Source organism: Prionailurus viverrinus, chromosome A1 (genome assembly GCF_022837055.1).
Source record: "Prionailurus viverrinus isolate Anna chromosome A1, UM_Priviv_1.0, whole genome shotgun sequence".
Lineage (NCBI taxonomy): Eukaryota > Metazoa > Chordata > Mammalia > Carnivora > Felidae > Prionailurus > Prionailurus viverrinus.
This window is the reverse complement of record NC_062561.1, coordinates 87,851,562-87,874,292: the sequence shown is the minus strand read 5'-3', so window position 1 is coordinate 87,874,292 and position 22,731 is coordinate 87,851,562. Positions and strand designations below refer to the sequence as shown.

Below are 22,731 nucleotides of genomic sequence, written 5' to 3'. Positions count from 1 at the left end.
ATCCTAAGCAGCTTCCAGGAGTCAGCACAGAACCTGACATGGGACTGGAACTTCTAAACCATGAGATCATTACCTGAGTCAAAATGAAGAGTCTGACACTCAACCAACTTAGGCTACCAGGTGCACCTCAGAGTCAATATTTTTAAAGCTTCCTAAGTGAATCTCAAGTCAGCTGGGATAGTGAACTACTGAGTTAGACAAACTAGATTGGTAATTCTTACTTTGGGAGACTAAGAATGTGGGTATGACTAATTTCAGACATTCGGGGGCAGGGAAGGATAATCCTGCTGGTCCATAGCCATCTTGGGGATATTTAGACATTTAAAAGTGCATGAATGCCACGAAGTGGATGTCCAGCTGCACACCTGTCATTTGCAGCTCTGAGCTCTGTTTTTGTTTGGGAGAGATCTGGAACAGGGGACTTTGAGCTGTGCCAGCTGTTGGGTACTGGGTCTGAATTATGTCACCTTAGTCAGGAGTCCTGGATTTTAAATTTGTATTTCTTTTTCCTTTTGTTTTCAGATAATGCACATGTGGTATACCGGGAAGAAAGCCTTGAAGAAGAGTGGATGGGTTTATTCGGGTACCTATCCAGAATCTCTATTTGTAAAAAAAAGAAGGGTAAGCAATGGGAATAGTGCTTCCCATTGGGTTTGGAAATCCTGCTTTGGAGGCTGGGAAGCTTGTTCATCCTATATGTTCCTGCTCCTTGGGGGTACAGAGGTCCATTTCAGGAAATCCACTAGAGCTGAAGAAACAGATCAGTGTTCACATGGCTCCTTGTAGTCCCAAGGGAAGTCACCACGGGGAGGTGATTGAGTGTTTCAGGTTTTATTTTTTTTTTTTTTTTTTTTTTTTATGAAATTTATTGACAAATTGGTTTCCATACAACACCCAGTGCTCATCCCAAAAAGTGCCCTCCTCAATACCCATCACCCACCCTCTCCTCCCTCCCACCCCCCATCAACCCTCAGTTTGTTCTCAGTTTTTAAGTCTCTTATGCTTTGGCTCTCTCCCATTCTAACCTCTTTTTTTTTTTTTTTTTTTTTCCTTCCCCTCCCCCATGGGTTCCTGTGAAGTTTCTCAGGATCCACATAAGAGTGAAACCATATGGTATCTGTCTTTCTCTGTATGGCTTATTTCACTTAGCATCACACTCTCCAGTTCCATCCACGTTGCTACGAAAGGCCATATTTCATTTTTTCTCATTGCCACGTAATATTCCATTGTGTATATAAACCACAATTTCTTTATCCATTCATCAGTTGATGGACATTTAGGCTCTTTCCATAATTTGGCTATTGTTGAGAGTGCTGCTATGAACATTGGGGTACAAGTGCCCCTATGCATCAGTGCTCCTGTATCCCTTGGATAAATTCCTAGCAGTGCTATTGCTGGGTCATAGGGTAGGTCTATTTTTAATTTTCTGAGGAACCTCCACACTGCTTTCCAGAGCGGCTGCACCAATTTGCATTCCCACCAACAGTGCAAGAGGGTTCCCGTTTCTCCACATCCTCTCCAGCATCTATAGTCTCCTGATTTGTTCATTTTGGCCACTCTGACTGGCGTGAGGTGATACCTGAGTGTGGTTTTGATTTGTATTTCCCTGATAAGGAGCGACGCTGAACATCTTTTCATGTGCCTGTTGGCCATCCGGATGTCTTCTTTAGAGAAGTGTCTATTCATGTTTTCTGCCCATTTCTTCACTGGGTTATTTGTTTTTCGGGTGTGGAGTTTGGTGAGCTCTTTATAGATTTTGGATACTAGCCCTTTGTCCGATATGTCATTTGCGAATATCTTTTCCCATTCCGTTGGTTGCCTTTTAGTTTTGTTGGTTGTTTCCTTGGCTGTGCAGAAGCTTTTTATCTTCATAAGGTCCCAGTAATTCACTTTTGCTTTTAATTCCCTTGCCTTTGGGGATGTGTCGAGTAAGAGATTGCTACGGCTGAGGTCAGAGAGGTCTTTTCCTGCTTTCTCCTCTAAGGTTTTGATGGTTTCCTGTCTCACATTTAGGTCCTTTATCCATTTTGAGTTTATTTTTGTGAATGGTGTGAGAAAGTGGTCTAGTTTCAACCTTCTGCATGTTGCTGTCCAGTTCTCCCAGCACCATTTGTTAAAGAGGCTGTCTTTTTTCCATTGGATGTTCTTTCCTGCTTTGTCAAAGATGAGTTGGCCATACGTTTGTGGGTCTAGTTCTGGGGTTTCTATTCTATTCCATTGGTCTATGTGTCTGTTTTGGTGCCAATACCATGCTGTCTTGATGATGACAGCTTTGTAGTAGAGGCTAAAGTCTGGGATTGTGATGCCTCCTGCTTTGGTCTTCTTCTTCAAAATTCCTTTGGCTATTCGGGGCCTTTTGTGGTTCCATATGAATTTTAGGATTGCTTGTTCTAGTTTCGAGAAGAATGCTGGTGCAATTTTGATTGGGATTGCATTGAATGTGTAGATAGCTTTGGGTAGTATTGACATTTTGACAATATTTATTTTTCCAATCCATGAGCAGGGAATGTCTTTCCATTTCTTTAAATCTTCTTCAATTTCCTTCATAAGCTTTCTATAATTTTCAGCATACAGATCCTTTACATCTTTGGTTAGATTTATTCCTAGGTATTTTATGCTTCTTGGTGCAATTGTGAATGGGATCAGTTTCTTTATTTGTCTTTCTGTTGCTTCATTGTTAGTGTATAAGAATGCAACTGATTTCTGTACATTGATTTTGTATCCTGCAACTTTGCTGAATTCCTGTATCAGTTCTAGCAGACTTTTGGTGGAGTCTATCGGATTTTCCATGTATAATATCATGTCATCTGCAAAAAGCGAAAGCTTGACTTCATCTTTGCCAATTTTGATGCCTTTGATTTCCTTTTGTTGTCTGATTGCTGATGCTAGAACTTCCAGCACTATGTTAAACAGCAGCGGTGAGAGTGGGCATCCTTGTCGTGTTCCTGATCTCAGGGAAAAAGCTCTCAGTTTTTCCCCGTTGAGGATGATGTTAGCTGTGGGCTTTTCATAAATGGCTTTTATGATCTTTAAGTATGTTCCTTCTATCCCGACTTTCTCAAGGGTTTTTATTAAGAAAGGGTGCTGGATTTTGTCGAAGGCCTTTTCTGCATCGATTGACAGGATCATATGGTTCTTCTCTCTTTTTTTGTTAATGTGATGTATCACGTTGATTGATTTGCGAATGTTGAACCAGCCCTGCATCCCAGGAATGAATCCCACTTGATCATGGTGAATAATTCTTTTTATATGCCGTTGAATTCGATTTGCTAGTACCTTATTGAGAATTTTTGCATCCATATTCATCAGGGATATTGGCCTGTAGTTCTCTTTTTTGACTGGGTCTCTGTCTGGTTTAGGAATCAAAGTAATACTGGCTTCATAGAATGAGTCTGGAAGTTTTCCTTCCCTTTCTATTTCTTGGAATAGCTTGAGAAGGATAGGTATTATCTCTGCTTTAAACGTCTGGTAGAACTCCCCTGGGAAGCCATCTGGTCCTGGACTCTTATTTGTTGGGAGATTTTTGATAACCGATTCAATTTCTTCACTGGTTATGGGTCTGTTCAAGCTTTCTATTTCCTCCTGATTGAGTTTTGGAAGAGTGTGGTTGTTCAGGAATTTGTCCATTTCTTCCAGGTTGTCCAGTTTGTTGGCATATAATTTTTCATAGTATTCCCTGATAATTGTTTGTATCTCTGAGGGATTGGTTGTAATAATTCCATTTTCATTCATGATTTTATCTATTTGGGTCATCTCCCTTTTCTTTTTGAGAAGCCTGGCTAGAGGTTTGTCAATTTTGTTTATTTTTTCAAAAAACCAACTCTTGGTTTCGTTGATCTGCTCTACAGTTTTTTTGGTTTCTATATTGTTTATTTCTGCCCTGATCTTTATTATTTCTCTTCTTCTGCTGGGCTTAGGCTGCCTTTGCTGTTCTGCTTCTAGTTCCTTTAGGTGTGCTGTTAGATTTTGTATTTGGGATTTTTCTTGTTTCTTGAGATAGGCCTGGATTGCAATGTATTTTCCTCTCAGGACTGCCTTTGCTGCGTCCCAAAGCGTTTGGATTGTTGTATTTTCATTTTCATTTGTTTCCATATATTTTTTAATTTCTTCTCTAATTGCCTGGTTGACCCACTCATTCGTTAGTAGGGTGTTCTTTAACCTCCATGCTTTTGGAGGTTTTCCAGACTTTTTTCTGTGGTTGATTTCAAGCTTCATAGCATTGTGGTCTGAAAGTAAGCATGGTATAATTTCAATTCTTGTAAACTTATGAAGGGCTGTTTTGTGACCCAGTATATGATCTATCTTGGAGAATGTTCCATGTGCACTCGAGAAGAAAGTATATTCTGTTGCTTTGGGATGCAGAGTTCTAAATATATCTGTCAAGTCCATCTGATCCAATGTCTCATTCAGGGCCCTTGTTTCTTTATTGACCGTGTGTCTAGATGATCTATCCATTTCTGTAAGTGGTGTATTAAAGTCCCCTGCAATTACCACATTCTTATCAATAAGGTTGCTTATGTTTATGAGTAATTGTTTTATATATTTGGGGGCTCCAGTATTCGGTGCGTAGACATTTATAATTGTTAGCTCTTCCTGATGGATAGACCCTGTAACTATTATATAATGTCCTTCTTCATCTCTTGTTACAGCCTTTAATTTAAAGTCTAGTTTGTCTGATATAAGTATGGCTACTCCAGCTTTCTTTTGGCTTCCAGTCGCATGATAAATAGTTCTCCATCCCCTCACTCTCAATCTAAAGGTGTCCTCAGGTCTAAAATGAGTCTCTTGTAGACAGCAAATAGATGGGTCTTGTTTTTTTATCCATTCTGATAACCTATGTCTTTTGGTTGGCGCATTTAATCCATTTACATTCAGTGTTATTATAGAAAGATACGGGTTTAGAGTCATTGTGATGTCTGTATGTTTTATGCTTATAGTGATGTCTCTGGGACTTTGTCTCACAGGGTCCCCCTTAGGATCTCTTGTAGGGCTGGTTTAGTGGTGACAAATTCCTTCAGTTTTTGTTTGTTTGGGAAGACCTTTATCTCTCCTTCTATTCTAAATGACAGACTTGCTGGATAAAGGATTCTCGGCTGCATATTTTTTCTGTCTAGCACCCTGAAAATCTCGTGCCAATTCCTTCTGGCCTGCCAAGTTTCAAAAGAGAGATCAGTCACGAGTCTTATAGGTCTCCCTTTATATGTGAGGGCACGTTTACCCCTTGCTGCTTTCAGAATTTTCTCTTTATCCTTGTATTTTGCCAGTTTCACTATGATATGTCGTGCAGAAGATCGATTCAAGTTACGTCTGAAGGGAGTTCTCTGTGCCTCTTGGATTTCAATGCCTTTTTCCTTCCCCAGTTCAGGGAAGTTCTCAGCTATTATTTCTTCAAGTACCCCTTCAGCACCTCTCCCTCTCTCTTCCTCCTCTGGGATACCAATTATGCGTATATTATTTCTTTTTAGTGTATCACTTAGTTCTCTAATTTTCCCCTCATACTCCTGGATTTTTTTATCTCTCTTTTTCTCAGCTTCCTCTTTTTCCATAACTTGATCTTCTAGTTCACCTATTCTCTCCTCTGCCTCTTCAAGCCGAGCTGTGGTGGTTTCCATTTTGTTATGCATTTCGTTTAAAGCGTTTTTCAGCTCCTCGTGGCTGTTCCTTAGTCCCTTGATCTCTGTAGCAAGAGATTCTCTGCTGTCCTGTATACTGTTTTCAAGCCCAGCGATTAATTTTATGACTATTATTCTAAATTCACTTTCTGTTATGTTATTTAAGTCCTTTTTGATCAGCTCATTAGCTGTTGTTATTTCCTGGAGATTCTTCTGAGGGGAATTCTTCCGCTTGGTCATTTTGGATAGTCCCTGGCGTGGTGAGGACCTGCAGGGCACTTCCCCTGTGCTGTGGTGTATAACTGGAGTTGGTGGGCGGGGCCGCAGTCAGACCGGATGTCTGCCCCCAGCCCACCGCTGGGGCCACAGTCAGACTGGTGTGTGCCTTCTCTTCCCCTCTCCTAGGGGCGGGATTCACTGTGGGGTGGTGTGGCTCGTCTGGGCTACTTGCACCGTGCCAGGCTTGTGATGCTGGGGATCTGGCGTATTAGCTGGGGTGGGTAGGCAAGGTGCTCGGGGGCAGGAGGGGCAGGCTTAGATCGCTTCTCCTTAGGTGATCCACTTCAGGAGGGGCCCTGTGGCAGCGGGAGGGAGTCAGATCCGCTGCCGGAGGTTTGGCTCCGCAGAAGCGCAGAGTTGGGTGTTTGCGCGGAGCGAGCAAGTTCCCTGGCAGGAACCAGTTCCCTTTGGGATTTCGGCTGGGGGATGGGCGGGGGAGATGGTGCTGGCGAGCGCCTTTGTTCCCCACCAAACTGAGCTCTGTTGTCAGGGGGCTCAGCCGCTCTCCCTCCCTTTGTCCTCCAGCCTTCCCGCTTTCCGAGCAGAGCTGTTAACTTATGACCTCCCAGACGCTAAGTCGCGCTTGTTGTGGGAACACAGTCCGTCAGGCCCCTCCGCTTTTGCAAGCCAGATTCGGTGGCTGTGCTTGGCCGGCGAGCCGCCCCTCCGCCCCGGCTCCCTCCCGCCAGTCCGTGGAGCGCGCACCGCCTCGCCGCCCTTCCTACCCTCCTCCGTGGGCCTCTCGTCTGCGTTTGGCTCCGGCGACTCCGTTCTGCTAATCCTCTGGCGGTTTTCTGGGTTATTTAGGCAGATGTAGATGGAATCTAAGTGATCAGCAGGACGTGCGGTGAGCCCAGCGTCCTCCTAAGCCGCCATCTTGCCGCCGACCTCCGAGTGTTTCAGGTTTTAAAAGGTATGGGATGCTGACCTAAAGGAATAAGATAGAAGAAAAATAAATGACTTTCTGGGGGCACCTGGGTGGCTCAGTTGGTAAAGTTGATTTTGGGTTAGGTCCTGATCTCATGGTTCATAAGTTCCAGCCCTGCAGCAGGCTCTGAGCTGACTGTGAAGAGCCTGCTTGGGAGTCTCTCTTTCTCTCCCTCTCTCTCTCTCTCTCTCTGCCCCTTCCCTGCACTCTCTCTCTTTCTCTCTCTCAAAAATAAATAAATAAACATTGTAGAAAAGGATTTTCTGGTAGGTGACAGTGCCTGTGGCACTTTGCTGTTCTTCTGCTCAGCTGTGTATAGGAAGATTTTGACATCCTAGATTTTCTGGGACCGTCTGTACCTGTGCAGTGAAGAGAACCTGCACTTTCCATTTCTTAGCTCTGGTCATCACTCCCTATGGACCAGAGACCCTTGTTGAGAGCTTTCATGTGCTTGGGCTTCTCCCAAAGTCTACCTTTCTGTTTTGCCTCAGATTACTGTAAGAAGTACAAAAAACATGTGAGGAGCAGATTCCAGTGTATCAAAGATAGGAATGCTCGTCTGGGTGAGAGTGTGAACCTCAACAAACGCTATACCAGGCTGCGTCTTGTCAAGGAACACAAGAACCAGCAAGAGAGGGAACATGAGCTCCTGGCCATCGGCAGGACTTCAGCCAAGATGCTGGACAGCCCTGTGAGCTCCCTGAATGTGGAATTACTGTTTGAGCCTGACGACCAACACTCTGAGCCTGTTCACACGGTGGTATTCCAGGGAGCAGCAGGCATTGGGAAAACAATACTGGCAAGGAAGATCATGTTGGACTGGGCATCAGAGAAAATTTACCAGGACAGGTTTGACTATTTGTTTTATATCCACTGTCGGGAAGTGAGTCTCGGGACACGGAGGAGCCTGGGAGACCTGATTGTCAGCTGCTGCCCAGATCCAAACCCACCCATATGCAAGATTGTGAGCAAGCCTTCTCGGATTCTCTTCCTCATGGATGGCTTCGATGAACTTCAGGGTGCCTTTGATGAGCACACAGAGGCGCTCTGTACAAACTGGCAGAAGGTAGAGCGGGGAGACATTCTCCTGAGCAGCCTCATCAGAAAGAGGCTGCTTCCCGAGGCTTCTTTACTTATCACCACGAGACCTGTGGCTCTGGAGAAACTACAGCATTTGCTGGACCGGCCCCGTCATGTGGAGATCCTGGGTTTCTCAGAGGCCAAAAGAAAGGAATACTTTTTCAAGTATTTCTCAGATGAGCAGCAAGCCAGGGAGGCCTTCAGGCTGATTCAGGAGAATGAGATCCTCTTCACCATGTGCTTTATCCCCTTGGTTTGCTGGATTGTGTGCACTGGGTTGAAGCAGCAGATGGACAGTGGCAAGAGTCTTGCCCAGACATCCAAGACCACCACTGCAGTGTACATCTTCTTCCTCTCCACTTTGTTGCAATCCCGCAGAGGGAACCAGAACCACGATGTCTCTACTAACCTCCGGGGTCTCTGTTCCTTGGCCGCAGATGGAATCTGGAACCAGAAAATCCTGTTTGAGGAGTGTGACCTTAGGAATCATGGCCTTCAGAAGGCAGATGTATCTGCTTTCTTGAGGATCAACCTATTCCAGAAGGAAGTGGACTGTGAGAAATTCTACAGCTTCATCCACATGACCTTCCAGGAATTCTTTGCTGCCATGTACTACTTGCTGGAAGAGGAGGGACAGGGAGACACAGGGAGCTTGCTGTTGAGTGGTTCCAAGCTTCCCAACCGAGATGTGACAGTCCTTCTGGAAAACTATGGCAAGTTTGAAAAGGGGTATCTGATTTTCGTTGTCCGTTTCCTCTTTGGCCTTGTAAACCAGGAGAGAACCTCCTACTTGGAGAAAAAACTGAGTTGCAAGATCTCTCAGCAAATCAGGCTGGAGCTGCTAAAATGGATTGAAAAGAAAGCCAAGGCCAAGAATCTGCAGATCCAGCCCAGCCAGTTGGAGTTGTTCTACTGTCTATATGAGATGCAAGAGGAGGACTTTGTGCAAAAGGCCATGGGCCATTTCCCCCAAATTGACATCAATCTCTCTACCAGAATGGACCATGTAGTTTCTTCTTTTTGTATTGAGAACTGTCAAGGTGTGGAATCACTTTCCCTGAGGTTGCTTCATAACTCTCCAAAGGAAGAGGAGGAGGAAGAGGAGGAGGAAGTGCAACACTGTGAGGTGGACCACTGTGTCCTCCTAGATCCTCATGCTGCCTATACTCACCGGTAAGACAATTTGGCTTCAGGCAGGTGGTAGAATGGTAGTGTTGCCTTCACTTTCTAGTCACCTTTCTCTGGGCACTTTCTCTCTTCCCACTTCTCAATTGTCTTTAAAATGTGGTTGCAACAGAGTTACCTGGGTGGGTCAGTCAGTTAAGCATCAGCCTCTTGATTTTAGCTCAGGTCATGATGACATAGTTCATGAAATTGAGCCCCACATCGGGCTCTGCACTGACAGCATGGATCCTGGTTGGGATTCTGTCTCTTCCTCTCTCTCTGACCCTCCCCTGCTAATGTGCATGCTCTCTCAAAATAAATAAATAAGCATTTTAAAAATGTGGTTGCAACAGCTACATAATGCCACCACCACCCATTTCTACCAGACTCCTTCAGCGGCAGAGATTGACTAGTAGAGGAAAGGTAGGTGGACAAATGGATGAGAAAAAAGCCACCACCACCACCACCAACAACAAAATAAACGTTTGGTGGATGTGAACTCAGTGCAAGGTATTACGTGGGGAAGAGAGTTGAATGCAAGTGTTGTGAACTCAAATTGCTTGTAATCTACTTGGGGCTCTAGTGCATAGTATCCAGTCAATTCCCAAGCAGCAAAACAATCACAGGACTGTCCCAGGAACAGAGAGGATAGAGGGCCTTCAGTGCTGGAGGGAGAAGTTTCTCAGAGGAGTGATGTTGGAGCTTGCCATGAAGGATCTGTAGGATGTGAGTGAGTGTAGGAGAAGGTAAAGGGATTTTGGCAGTGGTGTCTGTGTAACAAAGTATAAATATGGTCTGAGGAGCAGTGTATGTAGGAGACTATGGGGGACTGACATGACTTCATTGGAACAAACATAATGAGAGAAACTGAAGGAAATAGGGCTGGAAAGGAGAAGTTACTTTTAAGCTTTCACACTGTGTTTATAACAAGGAAGTCACCAAGGTCTTCCTCTTCAAGAGCACCTTCTTCAAGGTCTGTTCACCGACTTTGTAGGGGATTGGAAGCCAGTTTGTGTGTCTGTACAGCAAAGCAATTCAGTTCCCTGACCTCTGAAATCCCTGCTTGGACATGGCCACAGCAACGGTGGGAAGGTAGATGCTCTGCATGTGCTTGAGTTTAACCTGCAAAAACAAAACAAAACAAAACAAAACAAAACAAAACAAAACAAAAACAAAAAAACAAACCCCCCCCCCAAAAAAAACACTTGACATGAGACAAAATTAAAGAGATAGGGGGCTGGCCCTTCTACTAGGAGCAATGAATTTTCATCTCCCTCTCTCCCTCTTGGCAGCACTTCCAGGATGATATTTATTTATCATTTGGTCATCAAGGACCACCCACTGGGGCTTCAGTGTTGCTGAGACCCAGGCCCTGCTCACAGTGATGTCAGGTTTGGTTGTGGGGATAGTTGGGACAGAAGAATGGACTATAGGGAGGAATCAGTTATGGCAAGAACACCTGCAGGATGCACCAGAAGCCCACCGTGGGGAGCCCTTGAGCAGCTGGACTCTGAAGGATGGATCATGAGGAGCCAAGCATGGGCAAAGGCAGCTCAGAGGGAATAGTGGGTTCATAAGGCAGGAGTTGGGGAAGCAGGATATGTCTCTATGGTGGGAAATAGTTCAGAATAGCTGCAGGGGGATGGGAGGGGGGGAGAAAGAGACAGGAAGTGAGGGAAGGAGACATACCTGCTCATTAGGGCCCTAAAAACTAGTCTGAGAAGAGACCTGACCATGGTTACACAGCCGTGGAGAAGGCTTGCAGAGACTTAGAATACAAGTCCTGATAAAAAGCCTGACACCCATCTTGCTAGATGACAGTTATGTTCCTCAGAGGGTAGGAGCTTGCTTTGTGTGTTCTGGAACCTTCTGAAGTCAGCAGCATGGGCATCCACCTCATGCTTGTTAGAAGTGCAGAATTGCAGGCCCAGTCCTAGACCCACAAAGTCAGAATCTGCATTTCAACATGAGCTACACATTGGAAGCACTGGAAGTCTTAAAAACATTGATATGCTTGGTCCCATCTCAGAGATTCTGACTTATTCCTATGGAGAGGACTGGCCTAGGGGTTTTTGAGAGCATCACAGGTGCTGTTATGTAGCCAGTGTCAGAACTAGGCTCTGAATCACTTCCAGAGTGTCCATGGCCTTGGGCAGGACAGCTGACCAATGAGAGGGGAGGAGAAGGACATCTGACAGAGGGGATAGGGGGTGCACAAAGGCAGCCAGTCACACGCTCAAGCCATTTCCATAATAAGGTGTGTAGGACAGTCATACCAAGGCCCCCTAGCCTTTGTTATTCCTCAGTATGCAATCTTTGTTTCTGTGAGTCATTTCTTTTTTTTTTTTCTCTAAGTTTATTTATTTATTTTGAGAGAGAGAGAGCAGGGGAGGGGCAGAGACAGAAGGAGGGAAAGAGAATCCCAAGTAGGCTCCACACTGTCAGCACAGAGCTATATTCAGGGCTCAATCCCATGAACTGTGAAATCATAACTTTAGCTGAAATCAAGAGTCAGATGCTGAACTGACTGAGCCATCCAGGCAACCTCTGTAAGTCTTTTTATAATGCTTGGGAAGTCTTGGTCTGGTGCCAAGCCACTCCTGATTTTCCTTTCTCTCTTTCTTCCTTCCTTACAATTTCTAGGTTGGTGAACTGCCATCTCACTGTTAGCCTTTGGCAGGGTCTCTTCTCAGTCCTAAGCACTAGCTGGAACCTCACGGAACTGAACCTCAGTGACAATGCTCTGGGGGACCCAGGGATGATGGTGTTATGTGAGATGCTCCAGCGTCCTGGCTGTAATGTTCAGAGATTGTGGTAAGAACCTGCATGTGTGTGTGTGTGTGTGTGTGTGTGTGTGTGTGTGTGTGAATGAGATATAGGGAGGACTGGAGGAAGACCTCAGGGTCCAGATAAGTGGTTTACTAGTTTTCTAGGGCTGCTATAACAAAGTACCACAAACCCAGAGGCTTAAACAACAGAAATTCATTTTTTCACAGTACCAGAAGTCCAAGATGAAGATGTCAGCAGGGCTGGTTTCTTCTGAGGCTTCCCTCATTGGCTTACAGATGGTGGTCTTCTCCCTGTGTCTTCACACGGTCCCTGTATTCATGTCTGATATCCTCAAAGACACCAGTTGCATTGGATGGGGGTCAATTTAATGACCGCATTTAACTCTTTAAAGCCTGATCGCCAAATAGAGTCACAATTCTGAAATCCTAGGATTAAGACTTCAATGTATAATTTTTGGAAGGAATGGTAGACACAATTCAGCCTATAAGAGGTGGGAAGGCAGAATGAATTGGAGGCCAGTTGTTCAGGAAGTTTCAAATGGGGAAGAATGAAGGAGAAATGAAATTAAGTCATTTGTTGGTGATGTGACAAAAAGTGCCTGACCTTCAAGGTTTTCCATTTTTTCACCGGCCATCCTCTTAGATGAGAATCAGAGAATTTCATCATGTATAACGGCTACCTAGGCTGGACCCCATCAAAACATTTTGTATACATTGAAATGTCACAGGGACTCTCCTTTAGCTTTCTTAATAAAGAGTGGTTGCTCTGAGCCCAAACTGTGAGTCAGACTTACATGCCTCAAGAGGAGCACACAGGTGTCTGAGCCATCTCCCAAACTCTCTTCCATAACACATCTGCATTTTGGATGAGCTACACAGCCAGCGTTAGAGTCTACCACTCCCGGGTGTTTTCATAAATCCCTCTCTTGATCACCATACCCACCCCAACATCATACTTATCAATTTTACCTCCTATACAAACCACTAGCCCAGGTCCAGCAACCATGATTACTTGCCTGGATTTTGTAATGGCCTCCAAGACCATCAGCTTCATGGGTCAGGATTCATGTTTATCTTTCCATTGTCCCTGAAATGTCAGGATAAGTGTCTCAGCAAACATTAGTGCTCAAAAATACATACTTAATGAATATTGACTGGTCTCCCCACATTCACTTTCACCACCTACAATTCTAGTCTCTATATAGAAGTCAGAGGGTTATTTAGAAAATTCTACTTTGATCATGCCATTCTTTTGCTTCTCTCTGCTCTTTTGATAAATTACAAATCCCCTTCTTGCCTTCAAGCTCTGTTTTTGGCTCTTTACCTGCCTCTCTATATCTATCCCATGCCATTCTCCCCACCTCCCTGGTGGGTGTCCCTGTGTGATTCCAGAGAGTGAGACACAAACCAGGAGACATGGGTGATAATGATTTATTTTACCACAGTGATTTAGTCATACATTTACTTCTAGTTGGTGTGGAAATGGGGGCAGAAAGGAAGATTAGCGGTTCTAGGATGATGAACTATTGTCCTGGAAAGGAGAATGTTATTCTTGCTCCTCTGACAGGGACACATAGTTGTTGTCGGTGGTGTTGGTGATAGCGGTGTGTGTGTGTGTGTGTGTGTGTGTGTGTGTGGTTGTAAAACAAGTCAAGAACTAGAGCTTCCTGCTATTTCAGTGTAGGTGGAAGGCTGGGATTTAATCATCAAACAGAACAATGGGGACAAGATTAGCAAAGACAAGTAGATGGGTAAAGCCCTAGAGTAGAGCCCACGTGAGGGATTTTCACAGTTAGGGACATGTGCTAAAGAAGTGAAACACATAGGTTCACCACCTTTTTCATGCATAAAACAGGGACGTGCCTTGTATACATTGGAGAGCTGACCATTATTTATAGAGGGAGTTCACTGATGCACTCAGCAGTTGTGGTCTCAGTCTGTGAGTTAGTGAGCTTGGGGACGAACTTCACAGTAAGTTTCAGGCTGTGTGCAGGAGTTCTGATAGGATGACACTTTACATAAGTTTGGTTCAGATTTTCCCTTTGTGACATGAGACCACAAGTGCCCCTGTTTGGTGCTGAAAACAAGCTTAGACTGGAAGGCAGTGACGAGATAAGCAGCCTGTGTTCTGATGCTTTCTGCTTCTGTACTTGGCACGAAGGTTGGGGCGATGTTGCCTTTCCTATCAGTGCTGCTTCAACATCTCCTCGGTCCTGAGCAGCAATCAGAAGCTGGTAGAATTGGATCTGAGCCACAACAGCTTGGGAGATCTTGGAATCAAACTTCTTTGTGTGGGACTGAGGCATCTATTCTGCAATCTGAAGAAGCTCTGGTGAGTCTGAGATATTTTCCTTCGTGAGGCAAGCAGGAGCTGTGGCTTCAATGAGCCAAGATGAGCGATTTTATTTTATTTTATTTTATTTATTTTATTTTATTTATTTTATTTTTTTAAATATGAAATTTATTGTCAAATTGGTTTCCATACAACACCTAGTGCTCATCCCAACAGGTGCCCTACTCAATATCCATCACCCACCCTCCCCTCCCTCCCACCCCCATCAATCCCTCAGTTTGCTCTCAGATTTTAAAAGTCTCTTATGGTTTGGATCCCTCCCTCTCTAACCTCTTTTTTTTTTTCCTTTGCCTCCCCTATGGTCATCTGTTAAGTTTCTCAGGATCCACATAAGAGTGGAAACATTTGGTATCTATCTTTCTCTGTATGACTTATTTCACTTAGCATAACACTCTCCAGTTCCATCCACGTTGCTACAAAAGGCCATATTTCATTATTTCTCATTGCCACGTAGTATTCCATTGTGTATATAAACCACAATTTCTTTATCCATTCATCAGTTGATGGACATTTAGGCTCTTTCCATAATTTGGCTATTGTTGAGAGTGCTGCTATAAACATTGGGGTACAAGTCCCCCTAGGCATCAGCACTCCTGTATCCCTTGGGTAAATTCCTAGCAGTGCTACTGCTGGGTCATAGGGTAGGTCTATTTTTAATTTTTTGAGGAACCTCCACACTGTTTTCCAGAGAAACTGCACCAGTTTGCATTCCCACCAACAGTGCAAGAAGGTTCCCGTTTCTCCACATCCTCACCAGCATCTATAGTCTCCTGTTTTGTTCATTTTAGCCACTCTGACTAGCGTGAAGTGTATCTGAGTGTGGTCTTGATTTGTATTTCCCTGATGAGGCGTGACGTTGAGCATCTTTTCATGTGCCTTTTGGCCATCTGGATGTCTTCTTCAGAGAAGTGTCTATTCATGTTTTCTGCCAATTTCTTCATTGGATTATTTGTTTTTCGGGTGTGGAGTTCGGTGAGATTTTGGATGCTAGCCCTTTGTCCAATATGTCATTTGCAAATATCTTTTCCCATTCCGTTGGTTGCCTTTTAGTTTTGTTGATTGTTTCCTTTGCAGTGCAGAAGGTTTTTACCTTCATGAGGTCCCAATAGTTCATTTTTGCTTTTAATTCCCTTGTCTTTGGAGATGTGTCAAGTAAGAAATTGCTGCAGCTGAGGTCAGAGAGGTTTTTTTCCTGCTTTCTCCTCTAAGGTTTTGATCGTTTCCTGTCTCACATTCAGGTCCTTCATCCATTTTGAGTTTGTTTGTGTGAACGGTGTAAGAAAGTGGTCTAGTTTCAACCTTCTGCATGCTGCTGTCCACTTCTCGCAGCACCATTTGTTAAATAGACTGTGTTTTTTCCGTTGGATATTCTTTCCTGCTTTGTCAAAGATTAGTTGACCATACTTGTGTGGGTCCAATTCTGGGGTCTCTATTCTATTCCATTGGTCTATGTGTCTGTTTTTGTGCCAATACCATGCTGTCTTGATGATTACAGCTTTGTAGTAGAGGCTAAAGTCTGGGATTGTGATGCCTTCTGCTTTGGTCTTCTTCTTCAATATTACTTTGGCTATTCGGGGGCTTTTGTGGTTCCATACAAATTGTAGGATTCCTTGTTCTAGTTTCGAGAAAAATGCTGGTGCAATTTTGATTGGGATTGCATTGAATGTGTAGATAGCTTTGGGTAGTATTGACATTTTGACATTATTTATTCTTCCAATCCATGAGCACGGGATGTTTTTCCTTTTCTTTGTATCTTCTTCAATTTCCTTCCTAAGTTTTCTATAGTTTTCAGCATACAGATCTTTTACATCTTTGGTTAGGTTTATTCCTAGGTATTTTATGCTTCTTGGTGCAATTGTGAATGGGATCAGTTTCTTTATTTGTCTTTCTGTTGCTTCATTATTAGTGTATAAGAATGCAACTGATTTATGTACATTGATTTTGTATCCTGCGACTTTGCTAAATTCATGTATCAGTTCTAGCAGACTTTTCGTGGAGTCTATCGGATTTTCCATGTATAGTATCATGTCATCTGCAAAAAGTGAAAGCTTGACTTCATCTTTGCCAATGTGGATGCCTTTGATTTCCTTTTGTTGTCTGATTGCTGATGCTAGAACTTCCAACACTATGCTAAACAACACTGGTGAGAGTGGACATCCCTGTCGTGTTCCTGATCTCAGGGAGAAAGCTCTCAGTTTTTCCCCATGGAGGATGATATTAGCTGTGGGCTTTTCATAAATGACTTTTATGATGTTTAAGTACGTTCCTTCTATCCCGACTATCTCGAGGGTTTTGATTAAGAAAGATGCTGAATTTTGTCAAAAGCTTTTTCTGCATCAATTGACAGGATCATATGGTTCTTATCTTTTCTTTTATTAATGTGATGTATCACATTTATTTGTGAATGTTGAACCAGCCCTGCAGCCCAGGAATGAATCTCATTTGATCATGGTGTATAATTCTTTTTATATGCTGTTGAATTCGATTTGCTAGTATCTTATTGAGAATTTTTGCATCCATATTCATCAGGGATATTGGCCTGTAGTTGTCTTTTTTTTTCTGGGTCTCTATCTGGTTTAGGAATCAAAGTAATGCTGGCTTCATAGAATGAGTCTGGCAGTTTTCCTTCCCTTTCTATTTTTTGGAAAAGCTTGAGAAGAATAGGTATTATCTCTGCTTTAAATGTCTGGTAGAATTCCCCTGGGAAGCCATCTGGTCCTGGACTCTTATTTGTTGGGACATTTATGATAACTGATTCCATTTCTTCGCTGGTTATGTGTCTGTTCAAGTTTCTATTTCTTCCTGTTTGAGTTTTGGAAGTGTGTGGGTGTTTAGGAATTTGTCCATTTCTTCCAGGTTGTCCAGTTTGTTGGCATATAATTTTTCATAGTATTCCCTGATAATTGCTTGTATTTCTGAGTGATTGCGTGTAATAATTTCCTTTTCATTCATGATTTTATCTATTTGGGTCATCTCCCTTTTCTTTCTGAGAAGCCTGGCTAGAGATTTATCAATTTTGTTTATTTTTTCAAAAAAACAATTCTTGCTTTCATTGATCTGCTCAATAGTTTTTTAAGATTTTATATTGTGTATTTCTGTTCTGATATTTATTATTTCTCTTCTTCTGCTGGATTTGGGGTGTCTTTGCTGTTCTGCTTCTATTTCCTTTAGGTGTTCTCTTAGATTTTGTATTTGGGATTTTTCTTGTTTCTTGAGATAGGCCTGGATTGCAATGTATTTTCCTCTCAGGACTGCCTTTGCTGCATTCCAAAGCATTTGGACTGTTGTATTTTCATTTTCACTTGTTTCCATATATTTTTTAGTTTCTTCTCTAATTGCCTGGTTGACCCACTCATTCTTTAGTAGGGTGTTCTTCAACCTCCATGCCTTTGGAGGTTTTTGAGACTTTTCCTGTGGTTGATTTCAAGCTTCATAGCATTGTTGTCTGAAAGTATGCATGGTATGGTCTCAATTCTTTTATACTTATGTATAAAATGTGACCCAGTATGTGATCTATCTTGGAGAAGGTTCCATGTGCACTTGAGAAGAAAGTATATTCTCCTGCTTTGGGATGTAGAATTTAGAACTCTGCAGCCCAAAGATGGGAGATTTTAGCATGAGAATGACCTACACTGCTCAGAAGATTTCCCAGTGTTTATCAATAATTCAGTCAGTTAGTGTTTCCTGTGGGAAGAGCCACATACCAAACCTTAGAAAGGAAGTTAAATAATCAAATATATCATGCTTGCCTTTAAGGTATTTATAGTCTAGCTGAGAAAATAAAACCCCCATAATGCATTGTTCCAGAAGGGTTTTGGGACTTTATTACAAGCCCTTAGTCTCCACACTAAATAGGAAAAGAGATGCTAACACAAGAGTGGCAGACACTTGATATTTTATGCAGCTCTCACTAAATGATTCTGGGAGACTTGAATTTTGAAGAAGAGAAAACACTTCAAAATGGTAAGGCCAATTTATACCCATTATAATGGCAAGTATAAAAAAAAGTAATCCAGCATGAACTTTTGGGCGCTTGGGTGGCTCAGTCCATTGAATGTCACCTCTTGATTTCAGCTCCATTCAGGATTCTTGGGCCATGGGATGGAGTCCCGAGTTGGTTCCATGCTGAGTATGGAAACTGCTTAAGATTCTCTCTCCCTCTCCCTCTCTTTTCGTCTCCACTCCTGCTTTCTCTCTCTCTCTCTCTCTCAAATACAATTAAAAAAATAAAACAAAACGAAAAACTGGTGTTGGTGAGGATATGGAGAATTAGGAACCATCACACATTGCTGATGGGAATGTGAACTGGTACAGCTGGTTTGGAAAACAGTACGTCAGTTCCTCAAAAAATTGGACATAGAATTGCTATATGATCCAGCAATTTCACTTCTGGCTATATATAGGAAAGAGCTGAAATCAGGCACTCAAACATGTATCAGTACACCTGTGTCTATAGCAGCATTATTCACAATCGCTGGAAGGTGGAAACATCTCAATACCATGGATGAATGGATTAAAAATGTGGTATAGGGTGGGGTTGGGGGTGGGATTTGGGGTGGAGGAATGTGGTATATACATGCATACAGACTTAAAAGGAATTTAGATGAATCTTGAGGACATTATACTCATTAAAATGATCCAGATTAAAAAGTGCAAATACATATGATCTGGCTTATAGGAAGTACCTAAAATAGTCAGATTCATAGAGGCAGGAATCCAAATAGTGGGTCCCAGGGGCTGGGGGAGGGAGGAACAGGGAATTTGTTTAGTGGATACCAAGTTTCAGTTTGGAAAGTTGAAAAACTTCTGGAGATGGATGGTGGTCATGGTCACACAACAATGTGCATATACTTAAATGCTACTGAATTGTGCACTTAAAGAGAGTAAATTTTATGTCACATGTATATTTTAACACAATAAAAGTAAGTATAGGGAGCTGAAAAGATGTGGAGTTGGCATGGGCTTGGATGGTACTTTCTATTACACCAAATAAAATGAAATAAAAAGTTAGCATAGAGTTTGGGCCCATTTTTCCCATGTATGGATGGGAGTAGAGGTAGCATCAGATCACGTGCATCCTTGACTCACAGAGGTAAGAGAAGGTTTATGACATTCTGCCATCTTTGTGGAAGGTTGGTCAGTTGCTGTCTCACATCAGCATGTTGTGAGGACCTGGCATCCGTCTTGAGCACCAGCCAGTCCCTGACCAGACTCTACTTGGGGGAAAATGCACTGGGAGACTCAGGAGTTGGAGTTCTATGTGAAAAAGCAAAGCATCCACAATGTAAGCTGCAGAAACTGGGGTAAGTCTTCATGGGTGTCTCAGCAGAAAAGCATGTTCTCTCCATGGATGTATGTTTGGAAAATGTGGATGGGGGTTGCGGTATAAAAGACTATACGATGGAGTTGAGGGTAGAGAATGGAGGAGACAGACTAGATACTACCTTCTGCTAGTAAGGTATTTATGACTACAGAATTGGAAATTCTTAGAGTTGAAAGAAACCTTAGGGATTGTGCAGCCCAATTCTCCACCGAGTGAAACACTTTTTTCTAAGACGTTCACATGGATAGTCACCGGTTTTGTGTGTGAACACTTCCAAGCACACCAGTCATTGCTGCACAATGTGGCCACTGCAGAGCAGAGAGTTCTTATTTCTATGCAGCACCTTCTTTGGTTTCTGTGCATTGTTCCCTGTTCTGCACCACCTCCCCCCCCCCCCCCCCCCGCGCTTCCACTGGGTTCTGCTGAGAGATGCTGATCTCAATTCCCCAGAGACAATACTCACACTCTAGGTCTTCTCATCTCTTGCCTGGATGACTCTAAATGCTCAGGTAGGATGTGGCTTCACATCTTTACCTATGTAGTCATGCTGTCCTAGGTAAGAGCTGTTCTGTTATTGTTTCTATTTGAAGTACATTGCCCAGATCTGAACCTGATACTCTTAATGATGTATGGTGGAATTCTCACCTCCCATGGCAGGGTACTGTACTGTCTCAGGGGGAACTTGTTATTTCCTTGTTTTTGGCAGTCATATAAGATCACAAGTTCACATGTGTAAATAATAATGTGAAATTCTGGTAACCAAATATCTGCAGACACCAACTGGGTGTCTTATAAGTCAATTCCATTTTGACACTATATACTCAGAGTTAGTGCAGACCCCCACCCCTTCAGGGCTCAGTCATACATGTTCCACACACTGGCAATGCTAGATACCAATTGCAAGTAGTGGGCACAGGTTACTTGCACTTCCTTCTGACTCAGCTATGAATTGGTGGTTTCCATGATCCCCTCCTCAGGTTTGAAAATTTGCTAGAATAGTTCACAGAAGCCAGAGAAACAAAACTTACATTTACATTAATGATGAAAGATATTATGAAAAATACAAATAAACAGCCAGATGAAGAGTCACATATGGTGAGGTCCAGAAGGGTCTGGAACACAGGAACTTCTGTCCCCATGTGGTTGGGACAGTCTACCCTCCTGGTACATGGATGCATTCACCAGCCCAGAAGGCTCTAAATCTTATTTTCCAAGACATTTTATAGAGTTTAATCTCCAGCCTTCCTCCTTTCTCCTTCCTTGAGGTTGGTGGGTAGGGCTGAAAGTTCCAATTCTCTAATCACTTTGTCATTCTGGTGACCCACCCCATCCTAAGGCCACCTATGGCCTCCCTTTAGTCGTCTCATTAGTATAAACTCAGATGTGATCAAAAAGGGCTTCTCTGAGGGGCGCCTGGGTGGCTCAGTCACTTAAGTCTCCAACTCTTGATTTTGGCTAGGTCATGATCTCACGGTTTGTGAGTTCAAGCCCTGTGTTGGGTTTTGCACTGACAGTGGGAAGCCTTCTTGGGATTCTCTCTCTCCCTCTCTGTCTGCCCCTCCCCAGCCCCTGCTCTCTCTCTCTCTCTCAAAACAACAAATAAAAATTTTTAAAAAGGGGTTTCTTTGAATAGCAAAATAGACAGATAGGAAATTCTTTAATTTCCACTTAGGGAGATTAAAAAAACACATTTAGGATATTTCAAGAGTTTTAGAAGCTCTGTGCCAGGAAATGGGGACAAAGACCAAACATATTTCTTATAATGGCACAAAAATATTTACTGATAATCACGTACTTAAACATGTATCATTGCTCTTCCATGATCTTAACATAGGTTATCTCAGTGGCCTCATAAAAATTATGCCAAGTAGGTAGGTATCAGTGTCTCCAATTTAAATAGGAGAAAGTGAGACTAAGAGCGCTTAGGACCTTTGCCTTGGGACACCCAGCTGGATGGCTGTGGAACCCACTCTCTGCTCCCTTAACTCCAGTAAGCACTGTCTCATGATGTGTTGCTGCTGCACTTTCTAGAGGGCTTCTACATCCTGCTCTCTCCGACCTGTGTGGACCTCACATTTAGCTCTGCTAAATTCCATCTTGTCTTTGTTTTGACTGATTGTTTAGGCATCTTTGAATTGTGATTCTGTCCATGTTACCTCTACCTACAACAAGCAAATTGTAAATGTCTTCATTCACATTACTGATGTAAATACCAATCAGATCGGCACCAAGGCAAAATAGAGCAAGAAGGTTCTTTACTGAGGAATAATCCGTTAATCCATAATTAAAGCCTCTATATGTTCATAACACTCTGATGTCTCCTACCTGCCACATCAGCCCAACCTCACATATCACCGTATCTCTTTCCTTGAAGAGACCTTTATTGAATGCCTCCATATCCTCTCCTTATTGGTCTACCTCAGCAATTTGGCTTCTGCTGCTCTTGGTTTGTTCAACAGATATCTTTTGGCTACTTTGTTTCTGGTCACTTGTAGGTGCTGACAGTGGCAGTGAGTAAGAGATCAAGAGTCTGTTTTTACAGACATTCTTATGGGGGCTACAGACACTAGACTCTAGACAGTCAGACAATATACAACACACGTAAATAGTATAATAAAAACTGTATTCATGATGAGGGCTACTTTCTTGCCCACCTTCAGATCAGGTGCCATTGGATCAGGTACTACATGAAGTGAAAGTGTGAGCCATGCAGAAGCCAGGGGAGAAGAAATACTCCAGGAAAAGAACAGAAGGGAAGAGGTCCAGAGCATAGACTCTCTGGTGGCCCTCTGCGGTCCTGGCTGTAACTTTGTACATCTTTCCCAGTTTTTATTTTAGTTGACATCTGTTGCCTTTAATTCCACTCATCTTCTTCCTGAAACTCTTCTCTCTTGTTTTTGGGGTGCTACTCAGTCTTTCCTGCTAATTTTATAGCTTCCTCTTCTTTGGGTCCTGCATTGACTTCGCTTCCTGTGGTCTGGGGATTTCACCACTGGTTTTCTTTTTCTTTTTTTTACTGATATTTTTACACTCTCTGGGAACTTTCATATGCCCCTTAGTTTCAAAAACAACATGTATAGAGATGGATCAGAAAACAGGTCTTAAACTTATATATTGCCTTATTGCTTATTAGCCTTTAAAAAATAGATTTTTATATCTTAGAGCACTTTTAGATTCACAGCAGGGTTTGAAGGAAGGTACTG

General features: G+C 43.0%; 1 protein-coding gene across 4 annotated transcripts in view; it reads left to right on the top strand.

Moving 5' to 3' along the window:
- The window catches only part of NLRP3 (NLR family pyrin domain containing 3), a 65,479-nt gene that overhangs the window by 12,206 nt on the left and 30,542 nt on the right, over positions 1 to 22,731 (top strand). The window contains exons 3-7 of one of the 4 annotated variants that reach the window (XM_047861125.1): positions 523 to 621; positions 7,311 to 9,072; positions 11,707 to 11,877; positions 14,014 to 14,184; positions 19,338 to 19,508. In XM_047861125.1, the coding sequence (XP_047717081.1) occupies positions 523 to 621; positions 7,311 to 9,072; positions 11,707 to 11,877; positions 14,014 to 14,184; positions 19,338 to 19,508 (2,374 nt within the window). The remainder of the gene's footprint in view (positions 1 to 522; positions 622 to 7,310; positions 9,073 to 11,706; positions 11,878 to 14,013; positions 14,185 to 19,337; positions 19,509 to 22,731) is intronic. The other 3 variants (XM_047861137.1, XM_047861133.1, XM_047861147.1) reach the window with 3 other exon arrangements.